Here is a 20,044-nt window from a genome sequence, read left to right as displayed (position 1 = left end):
CACCCCCTCTTCATTCCAGTGATTGCTCTTACTATTGTTCAGTCATTTACTTCGATTTAAAAATTAATTTAATTTGAATTTCAAAATTTTGAAAATTCAAGTTGTCAAATTTTGCTAAAAATCCAGAAAAAATCATCGGATATCGGTTAGGATTTTTCAATTCTTTAATACCTGTATTTTTTTAAATTTCGGTTTTTCAGTGTTTCGATATTTTAAATTTTAAGTTTTTCGATTTCTCCATTTTCAAATTTTTTAATTTTTAGATGTTTCGATTTTTTTAATAATTATTGATTTTTCGAATTCTCACTTATCATGATTTTGATGTTTCAATTTTTCAGTTTTTCGATTTATCGGTTTTCTAAATTGTTCGATTTTTCAGATTCTTGTTTTTTCAATTTATTAAATTCTCGATTTTTCGAATTTCTGATTGCCCAGTTTTTCAATTTTTTATTTTTGGTTTGGGCTATTTCGACTTCTCGATCGTTTAATGCTTCGATGTCTCGGTTTTTTTATTTTTTCGATGTTTCCATTTTTCAAGTTTTCAGTTTTTCGATTCTTCAGTTTTTTGACTTTTCGATTTCTGATTTTCAATACCGTTCTACAGTTTTTCGATTTTTCATTATTTTACTTTTTAATTTTTCGTTTCTCGATTTTTAGTTTTTGAATTTCCTATTTTCCAATTTTTCTAGTTTTTTTTAATTTTTTTGTTGTTTCGATTTCTCGAGCTTTCGATTTTTCGACTTCTCGGTTTTAGGTTTTCCGTTTTTTCAATTTTTTGATTTGTTAAATTTTCGATGTTTCGACTTTCTGATTTCTCGATTGTCCAATTTTTTAATTTTTCGTTTGGGCTCTGTCGGTTTTCACTTTTGGGATATATTTCAATTTAAGAGATCTATTTTTCAATTTTTCGAATCTTCAGTTTTAGATTTTTCGATTTCGAATTTTTAAACTTTGGGTTTTTCGTTTTTTTGTCTTTTTGCCTTTCGAAATTTTTTAATTTCGATTTCTTGATTTTACAATTTTCCCATTTTTCGATATTTTGAGTCTTCGATTTTTCGAAATCTCTATATATATAATATAATATATATATAATAGCCCCGCCCGCCCACCCCCTCTTCATTCCAGTGATTGCTCTTACTATTGTTCAGTCATTTACTTCAATTTAAAAAATAAATTTAATTTGAATTTCAAAATTTTGAAAATTCAAACTGTTAAATTTTGCTAAAAATCCACAAAAATTCTCGGAAATCAGTTGTATTGAAGAGCTGATTTTGGAAAAGATATATGTTGCTGGTCCCAAATCAATTTTTAAAATTTTCGGTTTCAAAATTAAGATTTTCAAATATCCCAAAAATGGCCATATTTCATTTTGGCGTAGTTTTCGAACAAACGTTGCCAAAAACGACTTCTGCAAATCGGAATCAACGAAAAAATGGTTTTAGGCTTAGCAAAAGTTAAAAATTTGAAAATTTGAGCTTTTGGTAAAGTTTCGTAGAAAACCAGAAAAAGCTCTGGTATATAAGTAGACATCGATGAGCAGATTCGAAAAACATAACTTGCTGTTAGTCCTAGACCAAGATTTTTGAAATTTTCGGTTTCAAAATAAAAGTTTTTAAAATTCGAAACATTTCGGTATTTCACTTTGATGATTCTGGAAATGTGGTTGGAGTTTTTGAACAAACGTTGCCAAAAATGACTTCTGGAAATCGAAATCAACGAAAAAAGGCTTTGAGTAATTTTCGAAGGTGCTTGGAAAAGGCTAATCGTAATTTTTTGTTATACTATTTGGTATAAGTTTTATTTCTTATTTCAGAAGAAACAAATGCTAGAACGGGTGGGTGGGCGGGGCTAAGTTTAACTTTTTCTTAGTCCTTTATAAGCAAGTAATAGCCCCGCCCACCCACCCCCTCTTCATTCCAGTGATTACCCTTAATATTGTTCAGTTATTTAGTTTAACTTAACAAAAATTTTTAATTTAAATTTCCAAATTTTGAAAATTAAAATTTTTGACAAACTTTTAAAAATCCAAAAAAAAATGTTCGCATATAGGTTGTATTGAAGAGCTGATTTGAAAAACATAATATGTTGCTGGTTCCAGATCAAGAGTTTTAAATTTTCAGTTTCAAAATTAAGATTTTCAAAAACCCAAAAAATGGCCATATTTTATTTTGGTGGATTTTCGAACAAACATTCCCGAAAATGACTTCTGCAAATCGGAATCAACGAAAAAATGGTTTTAGGTAATTTCAAAGGTGCTTGGAAAAAGTAAAAAATCTCAAAAAATGGAAAAATTTAAACTTTTGACAAAGTTTCTAAAAAAAAAAAAACACAAAAAATTCTGGTATATAGACGTCGACGAGCAGTATCGAAAAACGTAACTTGCTGTGGGCGGGGTTAATTATGTTTTTTGTAGAGTGAGAATGAGATTTAATAAAATGCAGCTTGTTAAAAAGAGCGGTAATCGTAATTTTTAGTTATACGATTTGCTATAAGATCAATTTCTTATTTCAGAAGAAAAAGAAAACGGGTGGGTGGGCGGGGCTAAGTGTGACTTTTCTTAGAGTGTTTTATAAGCAAGCAATAGCCCCGCCCACTCACCCCCTCTTCATTACTATTTGCTATAAGAACAATTTCTTATTTCAGAAGAAAAAAAATGGCAGAACGGGTGGGTAGGCGGGGCTAAGATTAACTTTTTCCTGGAAAGTCTTTTATAAGCATGGCCGACTAGTATAAAGATTATGGCCTGTCCAAGAGGTACGATACGTGTTGCCATCTATTAATAATTACACTTAATAATTTAGCAAAATTTTAATTTGACTTGACATTATGGGACTCCAAAACGTGTAATGGTGGTTTGTTTGGGTATGAATGCCTTTGTGCCTTTCAAAAGGTGTTAATAATTCTTTTGTCGATTTTGAATTATTAATAGATGGCAGCACGTATGGTACCTTTGGCATTCCTTTGGACAGGCCATAATCTTTATACTAGTCGGCCATGTTATAAGTAAGCAGTAGCCCCGCCCACCCACCCCCTCCTCATTTCAGCGATTATTCTTAATATTGTTCAGTGATTTACTTTAATTTAAAAAATGCATTTAATTTAAATTTCATAATTTTGGAAATTCAAGCTTTTGGCAAACTTTGCAAAAAATCCACAAAAAATTCTCGGATATAGGTTGTAGCTGATTCGAAAAATATAATATATTCCTGGTCTCAAATCACGATTTTTAAAATTTTCCGTTTCAAAATAAAAGTTTAAATTTCCAAAAAACTTACATATTTCATTTTGGTGATTCTGAAAATTTGCCGTAAATGACTCTTGCAAATCGAAATCAACGAAAAAAGGCTTTACATAATTTTCCACGATGAGATGTAGATATTGACCAGTTAATTCGAAAAACAGTCTATAACAGTCAAAGGAAATGGTATGCAATGAAGATATTTTTAATTGTTTGTGAAAATAAAAAGAAAAATACAAACAATCTCATGATAGTGAGTTGTGACAAATGGGTTAACAAAACAGAAAATTCTTTGTAAAGATTGTATTTATCGCTTAATCGGTCGACAGCGTTGCAAAATACGACTAGACAAGAACAATTGAGGTGATTTTTAATTTGTCATAAGTTTATTATCTTATCATTTCAGTTATTTTGAAAATCCTGTATGAGTTTAATACAAAAAGTAATTCTTTTGAAATTCCAAATCATGATTGATCTAGGTTTGATAAGAAATGCTTAAATCCGTATTATTTGGATGACGTATTTGGCACCAAATTCTCTGCGTTGGCGTTCCTCAAGGCCCGAACCTGGGGCGGTTATATTTCTTCTTTTCGTGAATGACCTTTGTTTCGAGTTTTAACGTTAGTAAGGTTAGTTTTGGCGACTCCATTATTCACGAGTAATGATCTTGGGGTAACCTTTGATCGAGTCTTGATAGCTATTTATCTTCTTCTGTGATCATTGATTTTGATGGCTAGATGTGGCTCAGATTTAAGGACGCAGACACAGTTGAGTGAGTCAACAATTCAGAGAAAACTTTTGAAGAGAGACAATAGAAATTCATGTTAGTTATGTAATGATTGCACACTGACACTAGGCGGACTTCAAAAATTGTTTATTCATCGCAATAATTGTACATTCATCGTCATTATACAGGAAAAAACTTATTTACCTTCCATTTATAGAAATCATTTAAAATAATTTGTTTTCTGTTTCAGATCCGCGAGAGATGCAAAGAACTCGTCCTCGACAACAGTCAGCTGGAAAAGTACAAAGAAAATTTGCTAAATGATATCAAAAAAGGTCTCGGAAAGAAGACCCATCCGTCATCCATCGTGAAATGTTTCATCACGTACGTTCAAGACCTTCCAGATGGAACAGGTGCGTTTCACTTTTCTTTGACCGTATTCAAACGAAAAACGTGACAATCACCCAGGCATACATTTAATTTAATAACATGGTAAAATATGCACTTCATTATTCACCAATCGATATGCAAGACAATGACCTTTTCAAAACACGAAATGTAAATAAAAGTAATATCATTCACACCTTTTCGTGTACCGTTAACCGAAATCTCGGAAATTTCCAGAAGTCGGCAAATTCCTCGCCTTGGACCTCGGCGGTACCAACTTCCGCGTCCTCCTCATCGAACTCAACAAGAACCACTTCGAAATGCGGTCGAAAATCTTCGCCGTACCCCAACACATCATGCTGGGTTCGGGCGAACAGCTGTTCGACCACATCGCCGACTGTCTGGCCCAGTTCATGAAGGCCGAGAAGATCATGAACGAAGTGCTCCCGCTGGGATTCACTTTCAGTTTTCCTTTGATGCAGAAGGGTCTGACTAAGGGCCTTCTGGAGCGCTGGACCAAAGGGTTTAATTGCTCGGGCGTCATCGGCAACGACGTGGTTCAGCTACTCAAGGACGCCATCGCCAGGAGAGGGGTACGTGGACTCGGCTAGCACGCGGCCAAATTTTAACCAACTTGTTACGACAATAATTGAATCATTGTTTAAGTATGTTATAGTTGGACAACCTAATACAAATTTTACTTCGGCTAAATAGTGAGCTTTAGGACAAGGAATCCAGGGGGCGTGGGACAAATTTTTCGTCAACGCGCATTTTCACTACAGTGAGCGAACGTATTAGGTTTATTTTACTCTACTTCAGATGGCGCCATCAAACATTAGCAAAGGCAAACACCCTTCACTCGTCTCTTATACGAGGAGTTATCCATAAATCCATAATTAACATTGTTCCGTAAGGAGTAATGTGTATAGACATATATGTACAAAATAAAAAAATATACTTGACATAAAAAATATGAAGCAACGCGTTGTAACGTGATAAGAAAGAATTGAATTTAAATGAATTTGACGCATATTTTTATTTGACTATATCTGAAGACTGACAGAAACTTTCCAAGGGTTTTTAAACTGGTATAATTGTTTAGTTTTACAAGATTAAAGTAAAACAAGATTTTAAGTAAAATTTAGATTCGTGGTGTTACAAAAATATTAACACAAAATGAAAATATATGTTCAAAGTAAATAACAGAATGACATAAACTTTCGGCGTTAACATTACAAATAATTACAAGAGAGAAAAAAACGCATTAAGAACTTAAGAGGCATGTTTGTAATATCGAGTTGTTAAAGGCTGCTTTGAAGACTGTTTGTTTCTATGAAAAACAATTGCTGTTATCGGAAATTTTGGTAGATTTTGTTCCAAAAATACGAGATAACTAATTGTTTCTTGAACTAGTTTCCGTAACTTTTAAAATTTAAAAAGGATACGCCGTTCTGCTGTAATAAAATCTAGAATAAGGTCAAAATCACACTAATATTACATCTGATTTGTTAACCACATGAATATAATTTACATTAAAATAAGTTACAGATATTGTTTGAAATGTTTATTATAGTTCGAAAACAAGATAAAATAAATAAATAAATAAATAAATAAATAAATAAATAAATAAATAAATAAAATGTGCAGTTTATAAACTTCAGAATTTTAGTATAGAAATAATTATGTTTGAAGCTTTATTTTGTCTGTTCCATTTTATTGGGTGTATTGGGCCCCTCTCGGGATATAACACCGACATCAGTGCACCAACCCAACGTTCTTCAACCGATGGGATGATTTATTACTTCCGTTATGCTGGCCCTACACACAACGATTTGGTTTTCGGATTTTCGGCTAGATCTGCACAGTTAACTCTTTGCGCACTGCACACTGATATAGAGTATTTTGTTCACGCGAGCATCAAAAATATTACGCCGAAAGCACTTCTTCAAGTGTTATTTTTTTTAAGATGTCATATTTGTCAGCGTTTCCAAAATTTTATTCTTTGCACAGGTCAACTAATTTTTCGTAAACCGCATTTTAAAATTTTTGTTATTGTATTTTTTACTTTTTAATTTTCTAAGGCATGAAAAAATCCCATATAGGTTTCTATGAATTTATTAACGAAATCAACTGATAACTTGCGCGCCATTTTGTGTTAATTAACACCAATAGTGATTATGATGATTTTATAATTATCATTTTAATAAAATTGTGTTCTTCACTTCGCGAACGACAGCAAACAATTTAAAATTACCGCTAGTCAAGCACCTGAAAATCCATCTCTCCCAAATATGTCTTTCTTGGCACGATTTGTAATCCGAAGTCTCACTCCACATGCAATTTTTCGTCGCCTGAGAACTTGTTTGATCTACAGACCAAAGCACACTCAGGCCAATATCGGCTTTAAGCGATTTATCTATAAACCGATATTCGTTAGAGTTGATGTGATACACATCCACTACGAAGAACTAACCCATTTCGACCATTGGACTTTACAACGAATAAGTGAACAAAGTTCTTGAACATCTTAACGATTTAATACATAATGTCCCCGAATGACAAAATTTACATTTCAAACTGTATTATCAAATTACACTCTCCAAAATTTGTCACGAACAATGAAATGACGCAGTCTCCAAATTTTACAATAGTAAAATTGTAGTTTTGCCCCGTTTACGGTTTATGCATCCGTGTCGAGTTTTCACCTTAGACGTCAAGATTTTTGGAAAAAAAAATCAACATTTTCCAATTTATAATGTTATGTATTTAAATTTTAAAAAGTAGAATAGTCCTGATCTTGTGATTTATACCTAAATACGCTATTGGGATTTTTCGGCTTGTCGATTTCTCGATTTTTCAACTTTAAATGTCTCAATTTTTCAATATTTCAATTTTGGGCTTTTCCGATTCCTCCATTCCTTAAATTTTCTATTTCTCGATTTTTTTATTTTTCGATTTCTCAATCTTACGATGTTTCAATGATACGATTTCTCAATTTTTGTCCCCTTCAATTTTACGGTTTTTAAATATTTCGATTTTTCAATTTTTCAAATTTTCAGTTTGCCGATTTCTAAAGTATTTTTTTTATTTGTCCATTTCTGGATTTCCTAAAGTTTCGATTTTTCACATCTTCAATTCCTCAATTTTTCGATTTTTTAAGATTACGATTTTTCTATTTTGCTTTTTTAGATTTTCGATTTCTCAATTTTCCAATTTTTTAAATTCTCAATTTTTTGAATATTTCTTTCAGTTATGAAATTTTTCAATATTTCAATTTTTCGACTTTTCGATTTTTGAATTGATGGATTTTTTTTGATTTCTCGCTTTTTCCTTTTTGGATTTTCAATTTATTGTAAACTTTAGATTTTTCAATTCTGGGACTGTTTAATGCTTCGATTTCTCAATTTTTAAACTTTTCGATGTTTTAATATTTCATTTTTTAAAATTCTAGGTTTTTCGATATCTCGAGTTTTCAGTTCTTCTATATTTCAATTTTTCATTTTTCGATTTTTTGAATTTTAATTTTTGATTTTCCAGTTTTTCTTTTTTAAAATTTTTCGATTATTCAATTTTTTAATTTCTTAATTTATCGAATTCAGATGTTTCGTTGTGTTGATTGTTCAATTTCTCAATTTTTCAATTTTTAACTTTCCTTTTCGGCTTCCGACTCCTCAATTTCTCGATCCTCCGATTTTTCGATTTCTCGAAGTCTCAGTTTTTGAATTTTTCGATGTTTCGATTTTTGGATTTCTCGGTTTTTCGATTTTTTTCTTTTGAGCTTTTCAATTTCTGGATTTTTTAATTTTTAAATGCCCCGATTTTTCAATTTTTCAAATTGAATTGGATCTCTCGATTCTTCAATTTTGCGATATTTTAATTATTCATCGTTTTAAATTTTAGTTTTTTCGATTTCTCGATTTTTTGACTTTTCAGTTCTTCAGTATTTAAATTTTTGAATTTTTCAAATTTTTGCGTTAAATTTTCAGTTTTCTGATTTCTCAATTAATCTATTTTTGATTTTTCCACTTCTCAAAGTTTCGATTTTTCAGTTCTTCAATTCTTCGATTTTTCGACTTCGCTTTATTGGTTTGTCGATTTCTCAATTTTTGGATATTTCTTTCAGTTTTGATATTTTTCAATACTTCGATTCTTTCATTTTTCGACTTCTAGATTTTTCTATTTTTTATTTTTGGATTTTCAGTTTTTTGTTTTTTATTTCAATTTCTCAATTTTTCAACTTTTTCATATTTTAATTTTTAAATTTCTAGATTTTTCAGTTTCTCGAGTTTCCAGTTCTATATTTTAATTTTTTAAATTTACGAATGTTTAAATTTTTTGAGATCTCAATTCATTGAGATTCGGATGTTTCGATGTTTTGATTATTCAATCTCGCTTTATCAATTTTTCCATATTTAAGTTTTCGATTTTTCGATTTTGGCCTACTTCGGTTTCTCAATTTTTTGATTTTTCGATTTCTCGATGTCTCAATTTTTGAATTTTACAATGTTTCGATTTTTCGATTTGTTGGTTTTTCGATTTTTTGCTTTTCGGTTTCTTGATTTTTGGATGTTTCGATTTTTGATTTATCCGATTTTTCAATTGTCCAATTTTTAAATTCTCGACTTCTCGATTCGTTGATTTTTCAGTTTTTCGATTATTAAATTTTAGATTTTTAATTTTATTTTTATTTTTGATTTTTTGATGTTTGGATTTCTCCATTTTTCAGTTTTAGGATATTTTAACTTTTCAGTGTTTTAAATTTTAAATTTTCGATTTTTTAGTTCTTCACTATTTTTTTATTTTTCAAATTTTGACGTTTCTGAATTTTTAGTTTTCGGATTTCTCAATTAATCTATTTTTTTACATTCCCATTTCTCCACTTCCTAAAGTTTCGATTTTTCAGTTCTTCAGTTCTTCAATTTTTCGATTATTCAGGTTTTTGATTTTTCAATTTTTCGATTTTTTAAGTTTGCGATTTTTAGACTCTGCTTTTTTGACTTTTTTGTTTCTCAATTTTTTAATTTCCTAATTTTTTGATATTTCGTTCAATTTTGTGATTTTTCAGTTTTTCGATTTCTCAATTTTAACTTTTCGATTTTTGAAATTATTAATTTTTTTCGATTTTTTGAGTTTTCAGTTCTCTATATTTCAATTTTTCAATTTTCGGAATTTTTAAATTTTCGATTGTCCAATTTTTTTTTATTTTTCGATTTTCCAATTTTTCGATGTTTCGATTTTTGAATTAACCGATTGTTCAATTTCTCGGTTTTTAATTTTTAGGTTTTCCAATTTTAATTTTTTTGATTTTTTTATGTTTCGATTTCTCGATTTTACAATTTTCCCATATTTGAATTTTTCAGTGTTTTAAATTTTCGATTTCGAGGATTTACTGTGTTACAGTAGTCATCAGTCATTACTCATCAAGAACGATTATTGCTGTGCGTTAAAATGCCTACATACTGATAAGCACGTACATACAAGACACATTTAAGGCTGTTTTAGTATAATTTTTGCAATTTTAAATTTATTTCTTGATGTCTAAATCGTATATATTTAAATGGTGATGAATATTTTGTGATACAGTCTTAGGATAAAATGCATTTTAGTTTCAAAAATAATATGTATTTAATGATTTGACTACTGTTAATAAAAAAAATACGTAACAAGATGTTCATATTGAATTAATTTGGTGTTCATAGTTTGATGATAATCCATAGTTATTCTGGAGGCAAATTAGATGACTTGTTACTTATTAATTAAAGTAGTGGTCGTTTAATTTCGTATACCTTTAAAGTGGACGAAGGGACGCATATTTGTTAGCCATGCTGTTCATGGATAATAGGTATACCGCGATAATATTAAATTTTTGTTACCTTAACCTTGAAACAGGTATGCACTACATATACATATATTGCAGTAAAGTCTTCAACACGTACGTTTGCTTATTTTGTGACTGCTCCCCGTACAACGTACTGATTAATACGTCTGTTTACTACCTTATCGACATCACGTGCTTACGGACTATTTTTACCCCCTTTCGTAAGGTACCGCCACTTCATAGTGAAGCGAGTGAGATGTAAAATATATATTCATTCTTTTTTACATGGGAAAGTGATTGTCCGTATAGGTTGTCCAACTATAATATACTTAAACAATGATAATATACTTAAACAATGATTGAATTATTAAAATTTGGCTGCGCAAAAACAAACATTACACTGAATATACCGCATGCATCTTGTTGTTCCAACACCTCACATATAATTCCAGGATATAGATCTTTCCGTAATGGCGATTCTAAATGACTCTACAGGAACTCTGATGTCCTGTGCTTGGAAAAATCGTTATTGTCGAATTGGGGTTATAATCGGTGAGTCTTTAGTTGGTTCACGATGCATGCACTTTTCGAAAATCCCGCCTTTTCTTCCCTTATGCATGTCTGTGTTCCTTTCTAGGATATTAAGATCGACGTATGCGCTGTGCTTAATGATACAACGGGAACACTCATGTCGTGTGCATGGAAAAACCGCCATTGCCGGATTGGTTTGATTATCGGTAGGTTAATTTTGCTTGCTAACTTAAGAGACCAGTCCCAACTCTTGCTAACTAATTGCTTGATCTTCCCGTCGCTAGATGGCTTGTGCTTTGGCGCCAAATTTAAATATTCGTGTTCGTAGGTACGGGAACCAACGCCTGCTACGTCGAGTCGCGAGAAAACGTGGAAAACATGGATGAACCCGACGCCGGCTCAGGCAAAGTCTTAATCAACACCGAATGGGGCGCTTTTGGGGACGACGGATCCCTAGACTTCGTCAGAGTCGACTACGACAAAATCATCGACCAAAACTCAGTAAATCCAGGCAAACAACTGTGAGTTTAATTAATACGACAACCAAAACTGTTCTAATTCAAAAATACAAAACAGCCACGAGAAAATGATTTCTGGAATGTACATGGGGGAGCTCGTCCGACTAGCTCTGGAGGTTTTCTGCAAAGACGGTTTGTTGTTCGGGGGCAAAGGCTCCGAGGCTCTCTCCACCCGGGACCGGTTCTACACGAAGTACGTGTCTGAGATCGAAACCGACGCCCCTGGGACGTTCACGAATTGTAAAGAGATTCTAGAAGAATTAGGTACGTCGTGGAAGGTGCATCAAGTACGAATTTTCAATTTTAATTTCCACAGGTCTTAAGCATGCGACTGAGCAAGACTGCATTAACGTGCGATATGTGTGTGAGTGCGTGTCGAGGAGAGCTGCACATCTAGCGTCCGCTGGAATCGCCACCCTTTTGAATAAAATCAACGAGCCGAGGGTTACCGTTGGGATTGATGGGTCGCTGTACAGGTACCACCCCCATTTCCACAATCTGATGATGGAGAAGATATCCGAGTTGATCAACCCCGGAATCGTGTTCGACTTGATGTTGTCCGAGGACGGGAGCGGGCGTGGGGCGGCGTTAGTAGCTGCTGTGGCCTCTCGGAAGAGGTGAAGTTAGCTACTTTAGGTTATTTTTGTACATATTTGTAGCCACGTCTTATACTAGTTCTAAATTTAGTGAGAGAACTAGTATTAGATCATGTATTAGCTCCTGTAATCTGTTTTTGTTAATTTTTATCAAAAATTATTTATTTGTTGTATCTTGTTGGAAAGCCTTTTTTACTAAATTTTACATGTAAACTAAATGTGCAATTGTTTTAATGGCTTGCCGTGTTGGTAGTGTAACTGGAATCGTATTTTTATACAAAGCGATTTACTTATTAAAGATTCGTAGTGATTTGCTTTTAGAAACGACTGAATATAGAGCAAAGTTGAGAATGGTACTTAATACTTACGAACCTTTTTTAAGATGGGTTTAGTTGTAACAGATGATGAATAAAAGATATTGTGAGTAAAGTGGTTTTTGTTTTAAACGTCAAACAGAGGAGTGATTTGGGCGCCACCTATCGCCGTGTAGACAAACATGTAAAATTGCCCCGCTTAAGGTGGTATCACTCAGAATTGTCATAACAGTTGAGTATAAACTCTCTGGTGTTCTGACTTTTTGTGTCCAATCTAGTAAATCATTATAACGAATGGCCGTATCTTACGTGTTCTTCTACTGTGTCTTTTAAAAAAGTAACATAATTAACTTTAAATTTTGAAAATTGAAAAATTCAAATATAGAAGAACTGAAACTCGAGATCGAAAAACCAAAAATTTTAAAAATTGAAAACTTAAAATATCGAAAAGTTGAAAGATTGGGAAAACCGGAAGTTCAAAAAACGAAAAATCGAGAAATCGAAAATCAAGAACGTGAAAAATCCAAAAGTCGAAATACCAAAGAATCCCAAAATTGAAAAATTGAAGAATCGAAAAACTGAGAAAACTCACAAAACTGAACGAAATATCCAAAAATTGTGAAATTAAAAATTGGGAAATCAAAAAGCCGAAAAATTGCAAACCTAAAGAATCGAAAAATTGAAAAATCTAGAGCCTGAAAAATCGAAAAATTGAGGAACTGAAAAACTGAAAAATCAAAACCTTGGCAAGTCGAAAATGGAAAAATCAAAAAATAGATTAATTGAGAAATCGGAAAACTGAAAATTCAGCAACATTAAAACTTGATAATTTAAAAAATTAGAAAATTGAAAAATCGGATAATTCAAAAATCGAAACAGTGAAAAATTCAAAAACTGAGACAATCGAAACATCCAAATCTCGATAAATCGAGTTCTCAAAAAATTGAAAAATCGAAAAATAAAAATTCAGAAACAAAAAAAATTAAAATATACAAGAACTGAAAAGTCGAAAAATTCAGAAATCGAAATATATATATATAAAACAGTCGAAAATAGAAAAATCTAAAGTTTAAAAAACGAAAATCCTAAAAATAAAAAATCGAAAAGTCGAAAATGAGAAATACTGAAAAATCCCAAAACAAATATTCAAAATTGAGAAATTAAAAAAATTGGTCGAGCGAAAAATCTAAAAATCAAAGAATTGAAGAACTGAAAAATCGAAACTGCGAATTCGAGAAACGGAAAAATCAAAAAAATATATTAATTGAAAAATCTGGAAAATTTAGCAACTTCAAAATTTAAAAAAATGGAAAATATAAATACTGAAGAACTGGAAAATCAAAAAATCTAGAAATCGAAAAATCTAAAATTTAAAAAACCGAATTGAAATATCGCAAAATTGAAAACTGGAGAAATCCAAACATCAAAGAATCAAAAAAGAAAAATTCGAAAATTTAAAACTTAAAAATCGACAAATCGAAACTCCAGAATTTAAAAAAATTGCAAAATCGGATAACTGAAAAACCGAAACATCGAGAAATAGAAAAAAATTGAGAATTCGATAAATCGAGAAATAAAAAAAATTGAAAAATTTTAAAAAAGAAAAATTAAAACATCGAAAAGTTGAAAAAAAAGAGAAATCGAAATATAAAACTGTCGAAGATGTGAAAAATCTAAAGTTTAACGAAAAATTGAAAATTCATAAAGAAAAAAGGGGTGGAAACCTTAGATCATATAATAAATTATTATGATCTATGGTGGAAACCCAAAAACTGCAAACTGAAAAATTTTAAAATTGGAAAATCGACGAATTGGAATCGATTGGCCTGAAAATTTGAAAAATTAGAAAATCGAAAGAAACAACAAAAATCAAGGAAATGAAAAAACAAAAAAAAATGTGATATAAAATCGAGAAAATGAAAAATAAAAAAAGGGAAAAATTAAAAATCGAGAATGTGAAAAATGGAAAAATAAGAAATTGTAATATTGAAAAATTGGAAAACTTGGAAGTCGACAAATTGTAAAATTGAAAAATTAAAATAAAAAAACAAAAAAATGTAAAATCGAAGGAAACAACAAAAAATAAAGGAAATGAAAAACGAAAAATTGTGATACAAAAACGAAAAAGTGAAAATTAAAAAATCGGGAAAATGAAAAATAAAAATCGGAAACAAAAAATTGGAAAAGGGAAAAATTAAAAATGGAGAAACTGAAAAATCGAAAAATGAAAAACTGTATTATTGAAAAATTGCCAAATTGAAAAACTGATGCAAACCGAAAAATTGAAAATTTTGAAATTCGAGAAATTGTAAAATTGAAAAATCAAAAATAAAAAACGAAAAATTACACAATGAAAACTTGAAAAACTTTAAGAATCGAAAAAGTGAAAAATCAAAAAAAAAAAAAGAAATATGCATTATAAAATAGAAATATTGAAAATTGAAGAAATTCGAAAATCGGAAGACTGGAAATTCAAAAACTGCAGAGTGAAAAATCTAAAAATTGAAAAATGGTAGAACTGAAAATTCAAAATCTGAAAATTTGAAAAATTGAACAAATTAAAAATTGTAAAATCGAAAAAAAACATAGAAAATAAAGGAAATGAAATAACGGACAATTGTGATATAAATCGAGAAAATAAAAATTAAAAATTCGCCACATTGAAAAATAAAAATCGGTAACATGAAAAATTGAAAAACTGAAAATTCAAAAAATTGAAGAAACGACAAATTGAACAATCAAAAGAAATAACAAAAAAACAAAAGAATTGAAAAAATGAAAATTTGTGACATAAAATCGGGAAAATGAAAAATAAAAATCGAGAACTTGAAAAATTAAGGAAACGAAAAATTGAAAATGACAAAAATTAAAAACTGAGAATGTGAAAAATCGAAAAATGAAAAACTGTAATATCGAAAAATTGCAAAAATTAAAAATTGCAACTCGAAAAATTCAAAAATTTAGAAGTCAAGAAATTGTAAAATTGAAAAATCAAAAATAAAAAACCGAAAAAGTATAAATAAAAAGTAAGAACCAATTTTTCATTTTCTTTGTTTCTTCGGTTTCGGAGCTGCAGTTTTTGAAGTTTTAATTTTGAAATTTTTCATCTTTTCGATTCGTTTTTTATTTTCTTTATTTTTTCAGTTATTCGATTTTTCAATGTTTCGATTTTATAATTATTTGTTGTTTCAATTTCAATTTTTCAGTTTGCACAGTTTAACGAGTTTTCTATTTTTGATTTTTAAGTTTTTCGATTTTTCAAATTTTGTAGTCTGTATTTTTTAAATTCTTCGGTTTTTCCATGTTCTGTCAGATTTTATAATTTTTCTTTTAGGCGAAATTTTTCAATTTTTGCGATCTTTCAATGTTACAGTTTTCCAATTTTACAATTTTGATGATTCTGTAATTTTCGATTCAATAATTTTTTCGATTTTTAAGTTTTTCGACGTTTCAATTTTTTCTTTCTTCAAACCTTCGATTTGCAAACATTCGATTTTTCAACATTTCGAGTTTTAAGAAATAATGGAAAAATTGCAAAACTGTAAAATTGAAAAATCAAAAAACAAAAAAATATAAAATGAGAATCTTGAAAATTCTAAAAATTGGAAATCAGGAATTTGAAAAACTCAAGTAAAGAAAAGTTTAAAAATCGAAAGATGAAATAAAATTGGGAAATTGAAAAATCGAAAAACGAAAATGTAGAAAATGAAAACCTTCTAAAATCTAAAAATCTAAAAAGCAAATGAAAACACGAAAAATTGTGATATAAAAAATTGTAAAATAAAAAAAAATGAAAAATTACGATAGCAAAAATTGATGTAAAGTAAATATGTAATTCCTTTATAAGTTTAACTAAAGATATGTTTGTAGTGTGTGATAAAATTTTGTAATGAAAATAAGCCCCGCCCACCTTGAAATATCAAAAGATTAAATAAAATTGGGAAACTTAACAATCGAAAAAAGTGTAAAATTGAAAAAACCAAATATGTATTGTAAAATCGAAGCATTGAAAATTAAAGAAATCGGAAAATCAGAAATCCAAAAAGTACAAAAGTAAAAAATTCAAAAAGTGGAAAATCGGGGAATTCAAAAATCAAAGAATGGAAATTTGAAAAACTGCATAACGAAACAAAATCGAAAGTAACATTGAAAAAACGAAGAACTGTGATAAAAAATCGAGAAAATGAAAAATCAGGAGAGTAAAAAAATCCAAGTCTTTAAAAATTGAGGCACAAAAAAATTGAAAATTCGGAAAATTAAAAATTGAGAAATTGATAAATCGAAAAATGAAAAAGTATAAAATGAAAACCTTGTAAAATTTAAAAATATAAAAATAAAATGAAAAATGTCAAAAAATTGGTTGAAGGTGAATAAAACCAGATTTTTCGAAAAATTATAAGATTTGATATTCCGAATTTTATTTTTTTTGTGATAACCTTTATGAGTTAAAATAAAGATATGTTCGTAATGTTAAATAAACGTAAAAAGACGTACTACGAATTTCTTCAATTGAGTTTTTCCATAAACAAATTTTGCGATGAATATGAAAACTTTAAAACTGTCAAAAGTGAAAATCAAACATGAAAATTTGAAGAAACGAAAATTTGAAAAAGTTAAAATTCGAAAAAGTGATACATAAAAAAAATAAATATGTATTGTAAAATCAAAATATTGAAAATTAAAGAAATTGAAAAATTGGAAGACTGGAAATCCAAAAATTGAAAAATTTTAAACGTGGAAAATCATGGAATTGAAAAATAAAGGCTTGAAAATTTGAAAACTTGAATAAATAAAAAATGTAAATCGAAAGAAGCAACAAAAAAATAAAGGAAATAAAGAAAAAAACATAAAATTAGTCATTCGCCAGATGGATCTCTTTACTGCGTTATCAGCAAAAAAATCTCTAAATCGAATCTTACAATTATCTGACAAAACTGAATATGTTATACCGGACTTCAAGAGCGAGGAAAGTGCTGTCTAAATAACTTTAGACCAATTTTTACAATTTACATACAGCATCAAAAATAAAACACCGACAGTTCATTTTTGCATGTTTTTACTTTTTTCTTACACAGAAAACAGCACTGAAAATAAAATTTTAATACAAGAGGGACAAAATATGTCTAATACGGATTGTTAACAAGAACTTAAGAAAAAAAAACTATCGTCCTAAGTCAATTTCTCTCGTTTTTACAGGACATTTCAAATGGGATAAAAACTGTCCCAAACCAGGAAAAATCAATAAAAATAAAACACTCTTATACTTTTTTCATTTATTAAAAACGTCTTTCAAGGCCACAATTCCGTAGCACCTGGGCGACACCACGGGGTCGAAAAACCGCACCAAAAACGCCTCCTCGAACCCTCGTTCCTTCAAATACAGCAACCGGTCGAGCAAAATCAAACTTTCAATAACCGGAGACAATTTACAGCGCAATAAATAAAAAAGATTCACTTCGTTCAGACGTTTTTCGTACGATAAATAAAACTCCTGGATTTGCTCGTCCGTGATATTAATATCCACTTCGATCCGTTTCAGCGCTATTCTGACGTAGTCGTGAAAACTTTCAGGTAGTTTTTTAAACCTCCCCACGTGTTTTGTGGGTAGTTCGCGACAAAACCGTTCGAGAATGACTTGCAACAAAGCGCGATAAAATATAGTAATGTTGGGTAATTCTTTCGATTGTAGAATACGCTCGACCGATTGATTAGCAATCATTCTAGCGCTTCTCCCGATTGATAATCGCTTCTTTGTAAGGAAATCGCTCATAGGAAACCCGATATCTCGATCACAGTCGTTGCTTTCATCGAACCGCTCCGTTATCAAGTGATAGCAACAACCCACGTTACAAACGGTCTTGACGTCGTTGTTTTTGACGAAGATTTTTAAGGAATTGGGGGCTAAATTGCCGCACGTGTGCAGACCAACTAAGCCTAACTGGAGCGGAAGTGGAGTCGTTTCAAAATTCTCGACTATCAAACTCTCTAAATCGAAATCTTCGTCAACAAATTGGGTTACTTGTTTGTACAGATTGACATTCATGGTTTCGCTATTTTGGTTTTTCTTTGGATATGACTTGTGTGGTGCATTTGGAATGTTATTCCACACCTTCGATAATTTATTGACGCGTTTTATCGCCCCACACGTGTTAATATTGGACGCGTCAACCCCTAAAACCGCGATTTTATTATGAAGGGCTAGCATCGAACTGAGATAGCCTTTGCCATCCCCGAGATCAACAACGTGCGAGGTTTTAGACACCTCCGAGATTGATGCAGCCACAGCGCTTAAAACTTCAACTTCATGAGACTTTTTTGCAGTCATGAACATCTCCAGTTTAAATTTATCAAAGTTATCGCAGCCCCAATCCTGTAATGCAGTTATCAAAGTGTCAACTCCTAAACACACCTCAGTGTTTTTTAACGTGAATTTTACGCTATTTTCGCTGAAAGTTTTCAAACTTGGCGCCCCATCTAACTCGTCCCTGAACAACAAATTGACAAGATTTGCCTCTCCAATTTCGTTAATTTCCCGCTGAATATCTGAAGGAACAAAGTTCTTATAGCACGAATTCGTGAAAAAATCGACCATGTGGCAATTCGCAAACCCCAAAAACGGTTCCAAAAACTTCAACAAATTCTCGATTTGTTGTTTGATTAATGGCACTGAACACATTGTCGTTGTGGTCAAAACGATAGACGATTTGGCTCAGGAAACGTGGGCTGGATTTTCAAAACAGCACATATTTTTTTAAATTTCGCCCGAATTTGACTCAGTTGTGCTATTATATCGACTTCTTGGTTGTTTTCGCGCGGAAACTCTACTAGCATTTGTTTCAAGGTAGCAAGTTCTTTGGTAAGTTTATCGTCACCTGGAGGTTTATTCTGTATAAAGTGGTTAGTAACTGCAGCGTAGTAACCAATTTCTGCCCCGATTTCGGCACCTCGGTGATACCCCAAGTGGAATGCTTCCACGTTGTCTTCCGTTTTACCTTGGTCTCGTCCTTCGTTGAAACTTTGTTCGAAGGCCCGATTTTCAATCAGGAAAATGTCGCTGAAGACGTCGTTAATGTCTCGGTCGGCGCTGCTCCCTGCTGGAAGAAATTAGGTTTCGAATGGACAGATGTTAAACTAACCTATATTGTCGTCTTGCATATCTGTTATTATTGGGTTCTGGTTGGTGAGGTTTGTTCATTGAGGGCTGCAGGCTTAAAACTGGTCACTTTTTGCGAAAATAAACTGGAATAATTAAGAATTACTTTCTTAGGTTAGGTACAATGACAACCAGGGCTACCAATACCATAGATTAATATAGATGCGACATACATGCTGTTTTTGCAAAACCACCCTTATTGACATTGGAGTCCTCAACCGCCAAAGACAAGCGCCAAATTTAAATAGTCGATGCCAATAAAAAAAAACTTGTTTAACTAAGAATTAATTCTTTATTTGTGTTTTATACTAGCAAAACGTCTTAAACAAAGAATATTGTTGAAATCGTAATTACCCAATGGATTTTTTCGGGAAAATGTTGTGAAAACACTGTGTTCTATTTTTTATGAATTTTGAAATGTTTTTAGTGACAATTTTTGTGGTTGTTTTCGATACACTGTTTGATATAAACAGTGAGAAAAAAAATGAAAAATTAAAATAATCGAAAATTTGAAAAATCGAGAAATCTAATAATCGAAAAATCGAAACTTTAAAAAATCGTAAAACCGAAACATTGAAAAAATGTAAAATTCAAAAATCTAAAATTTAAAAACCGAATAACGAAAAATCGAGAAATCGAAACCCCCAAATTTAAAAAATCGGATAACTGTAAAATCGAAAAATCAAAAGATCAAGAAATCGTGGTGTCGAAAAGTCGAACAATTGAGAAACCGAAATAGGCCAAAATCGAAAAATCGAAAAG

At 30.9% G+C, this 20,044-nt stretch overlaps 3 protein-coding genes across 10 annotated transcripts in view; 1 reads left to right on the top strand and 2 right to left on the bottom strand.

Annotated features, from left to right (window-relative positions):
• Positions 1–12,244, top strand: part of LOC135139720 (hexokinase type 2-like) — a 53,539-nt gene extending 41,295 nt beyond the window's left edge. For 6 of the 7 annotated variants that reach the window (XM_064070030.1, XM_064070032.1, XM_064070033.1 and 3 more), the window contains exons 2-7: positions 4,216–4,378; positions 4,590–4,945; positions 10,808–10,907; positions 11,030–11,222; positions 11,278–11,483; positions 11,536–12,244. In XM_064070030.1, coding sequence (XP_063926100.1) covers positions 4,216–4,378; positions 4,590–4,945; positions 10,808–10,907; positions 11,030–11,222; positions 11,278–11,483; positions 11,536–11,840 — 1,323 coding nt within the window. In that variant the 3' untranslated portion in view covers positions 11,841–12,244. Of the gene's footprint in view, positions 1–4,215; positions 4,379–4,589; positions 4,946–10,622; positions 10,723–10,807; positions 10,908–11,029; positions 11,223–11,277; positions 11,484–11,535 lie in introns of all 7 variants that reach the window. The other variant, XM_064070031.1, reaches the window with a different exon arrangement.
• Positions 12,245–17,387: 5,143 nt separating this feature from the next.
• On the bottom strand, positions 17,388–18,805 carry LOC135139771 (probable methyltransferase-like protein 25). The gene has a single exon (XM_064070105.1). It carries the CDS (start codon positions 18,803–18,805, stop codon positions 17,399–17,401), a length of 1,407 nt encoding a protein of 468 aa, XP_063926175.1. The 3' UTR covers positions 17,388–17,398.
• Positions 18,806–18,816: 11 nt separating this feature from the next.
• Positions 18,817–19,414, bottom strand: LOC135139772 (protein LTO1 homolog). 2 transcript variants are annotated; one of them, XM_064070106.1, is made up of 2 exons: positions 19,266–19,414; positions 18,817–19,223 (listed from the first exon to the last, which is right to left on the bottom strand). In XM_064070106.1, exons 1-2 carry the CDS (start codon positions 19,282–19,284, stop codon positions 18,817–18,819), a joined length of 426 nt encoding a protein of 141 aa, XP_063926176.1. In that variant the 5' UTR covers positions 19,285–19,414. The 2 variants fall into 2 exon arrangements, with proteins under 2 accessions (XP_063926176.1, XP_063926177.1); XM_064070107.1 differs by having other exon boundaries at positions 18,817–19,220.
• Positions 19,415–20,044: the final 630 nt, after the last annotated feature.

Source organism: Zophobas morio, unplaced genomic scaffold, assembly GCF_036711695.1.
Source record: "Zophobas morio isolate AGI-343-1 ecotype UQ-CSIRO unplaced genomic scaffold, CSIRO_AGI_Zmor_V1 ptg000033l, whole genome shotgun sequence".
In the NCBI taxonomy this organism is placed as follows: Eukaryota; Metazoa; Arthropoda; class Insecta; order Coleoptera; family Tenebrionidae; genus Zophobas; species Zophobas morio.
The sequence above is the reverse complement of the archived record's forward strand: the minus strand, read 5'-3'. Positions and strand labels throughout refer to the sequence as shown.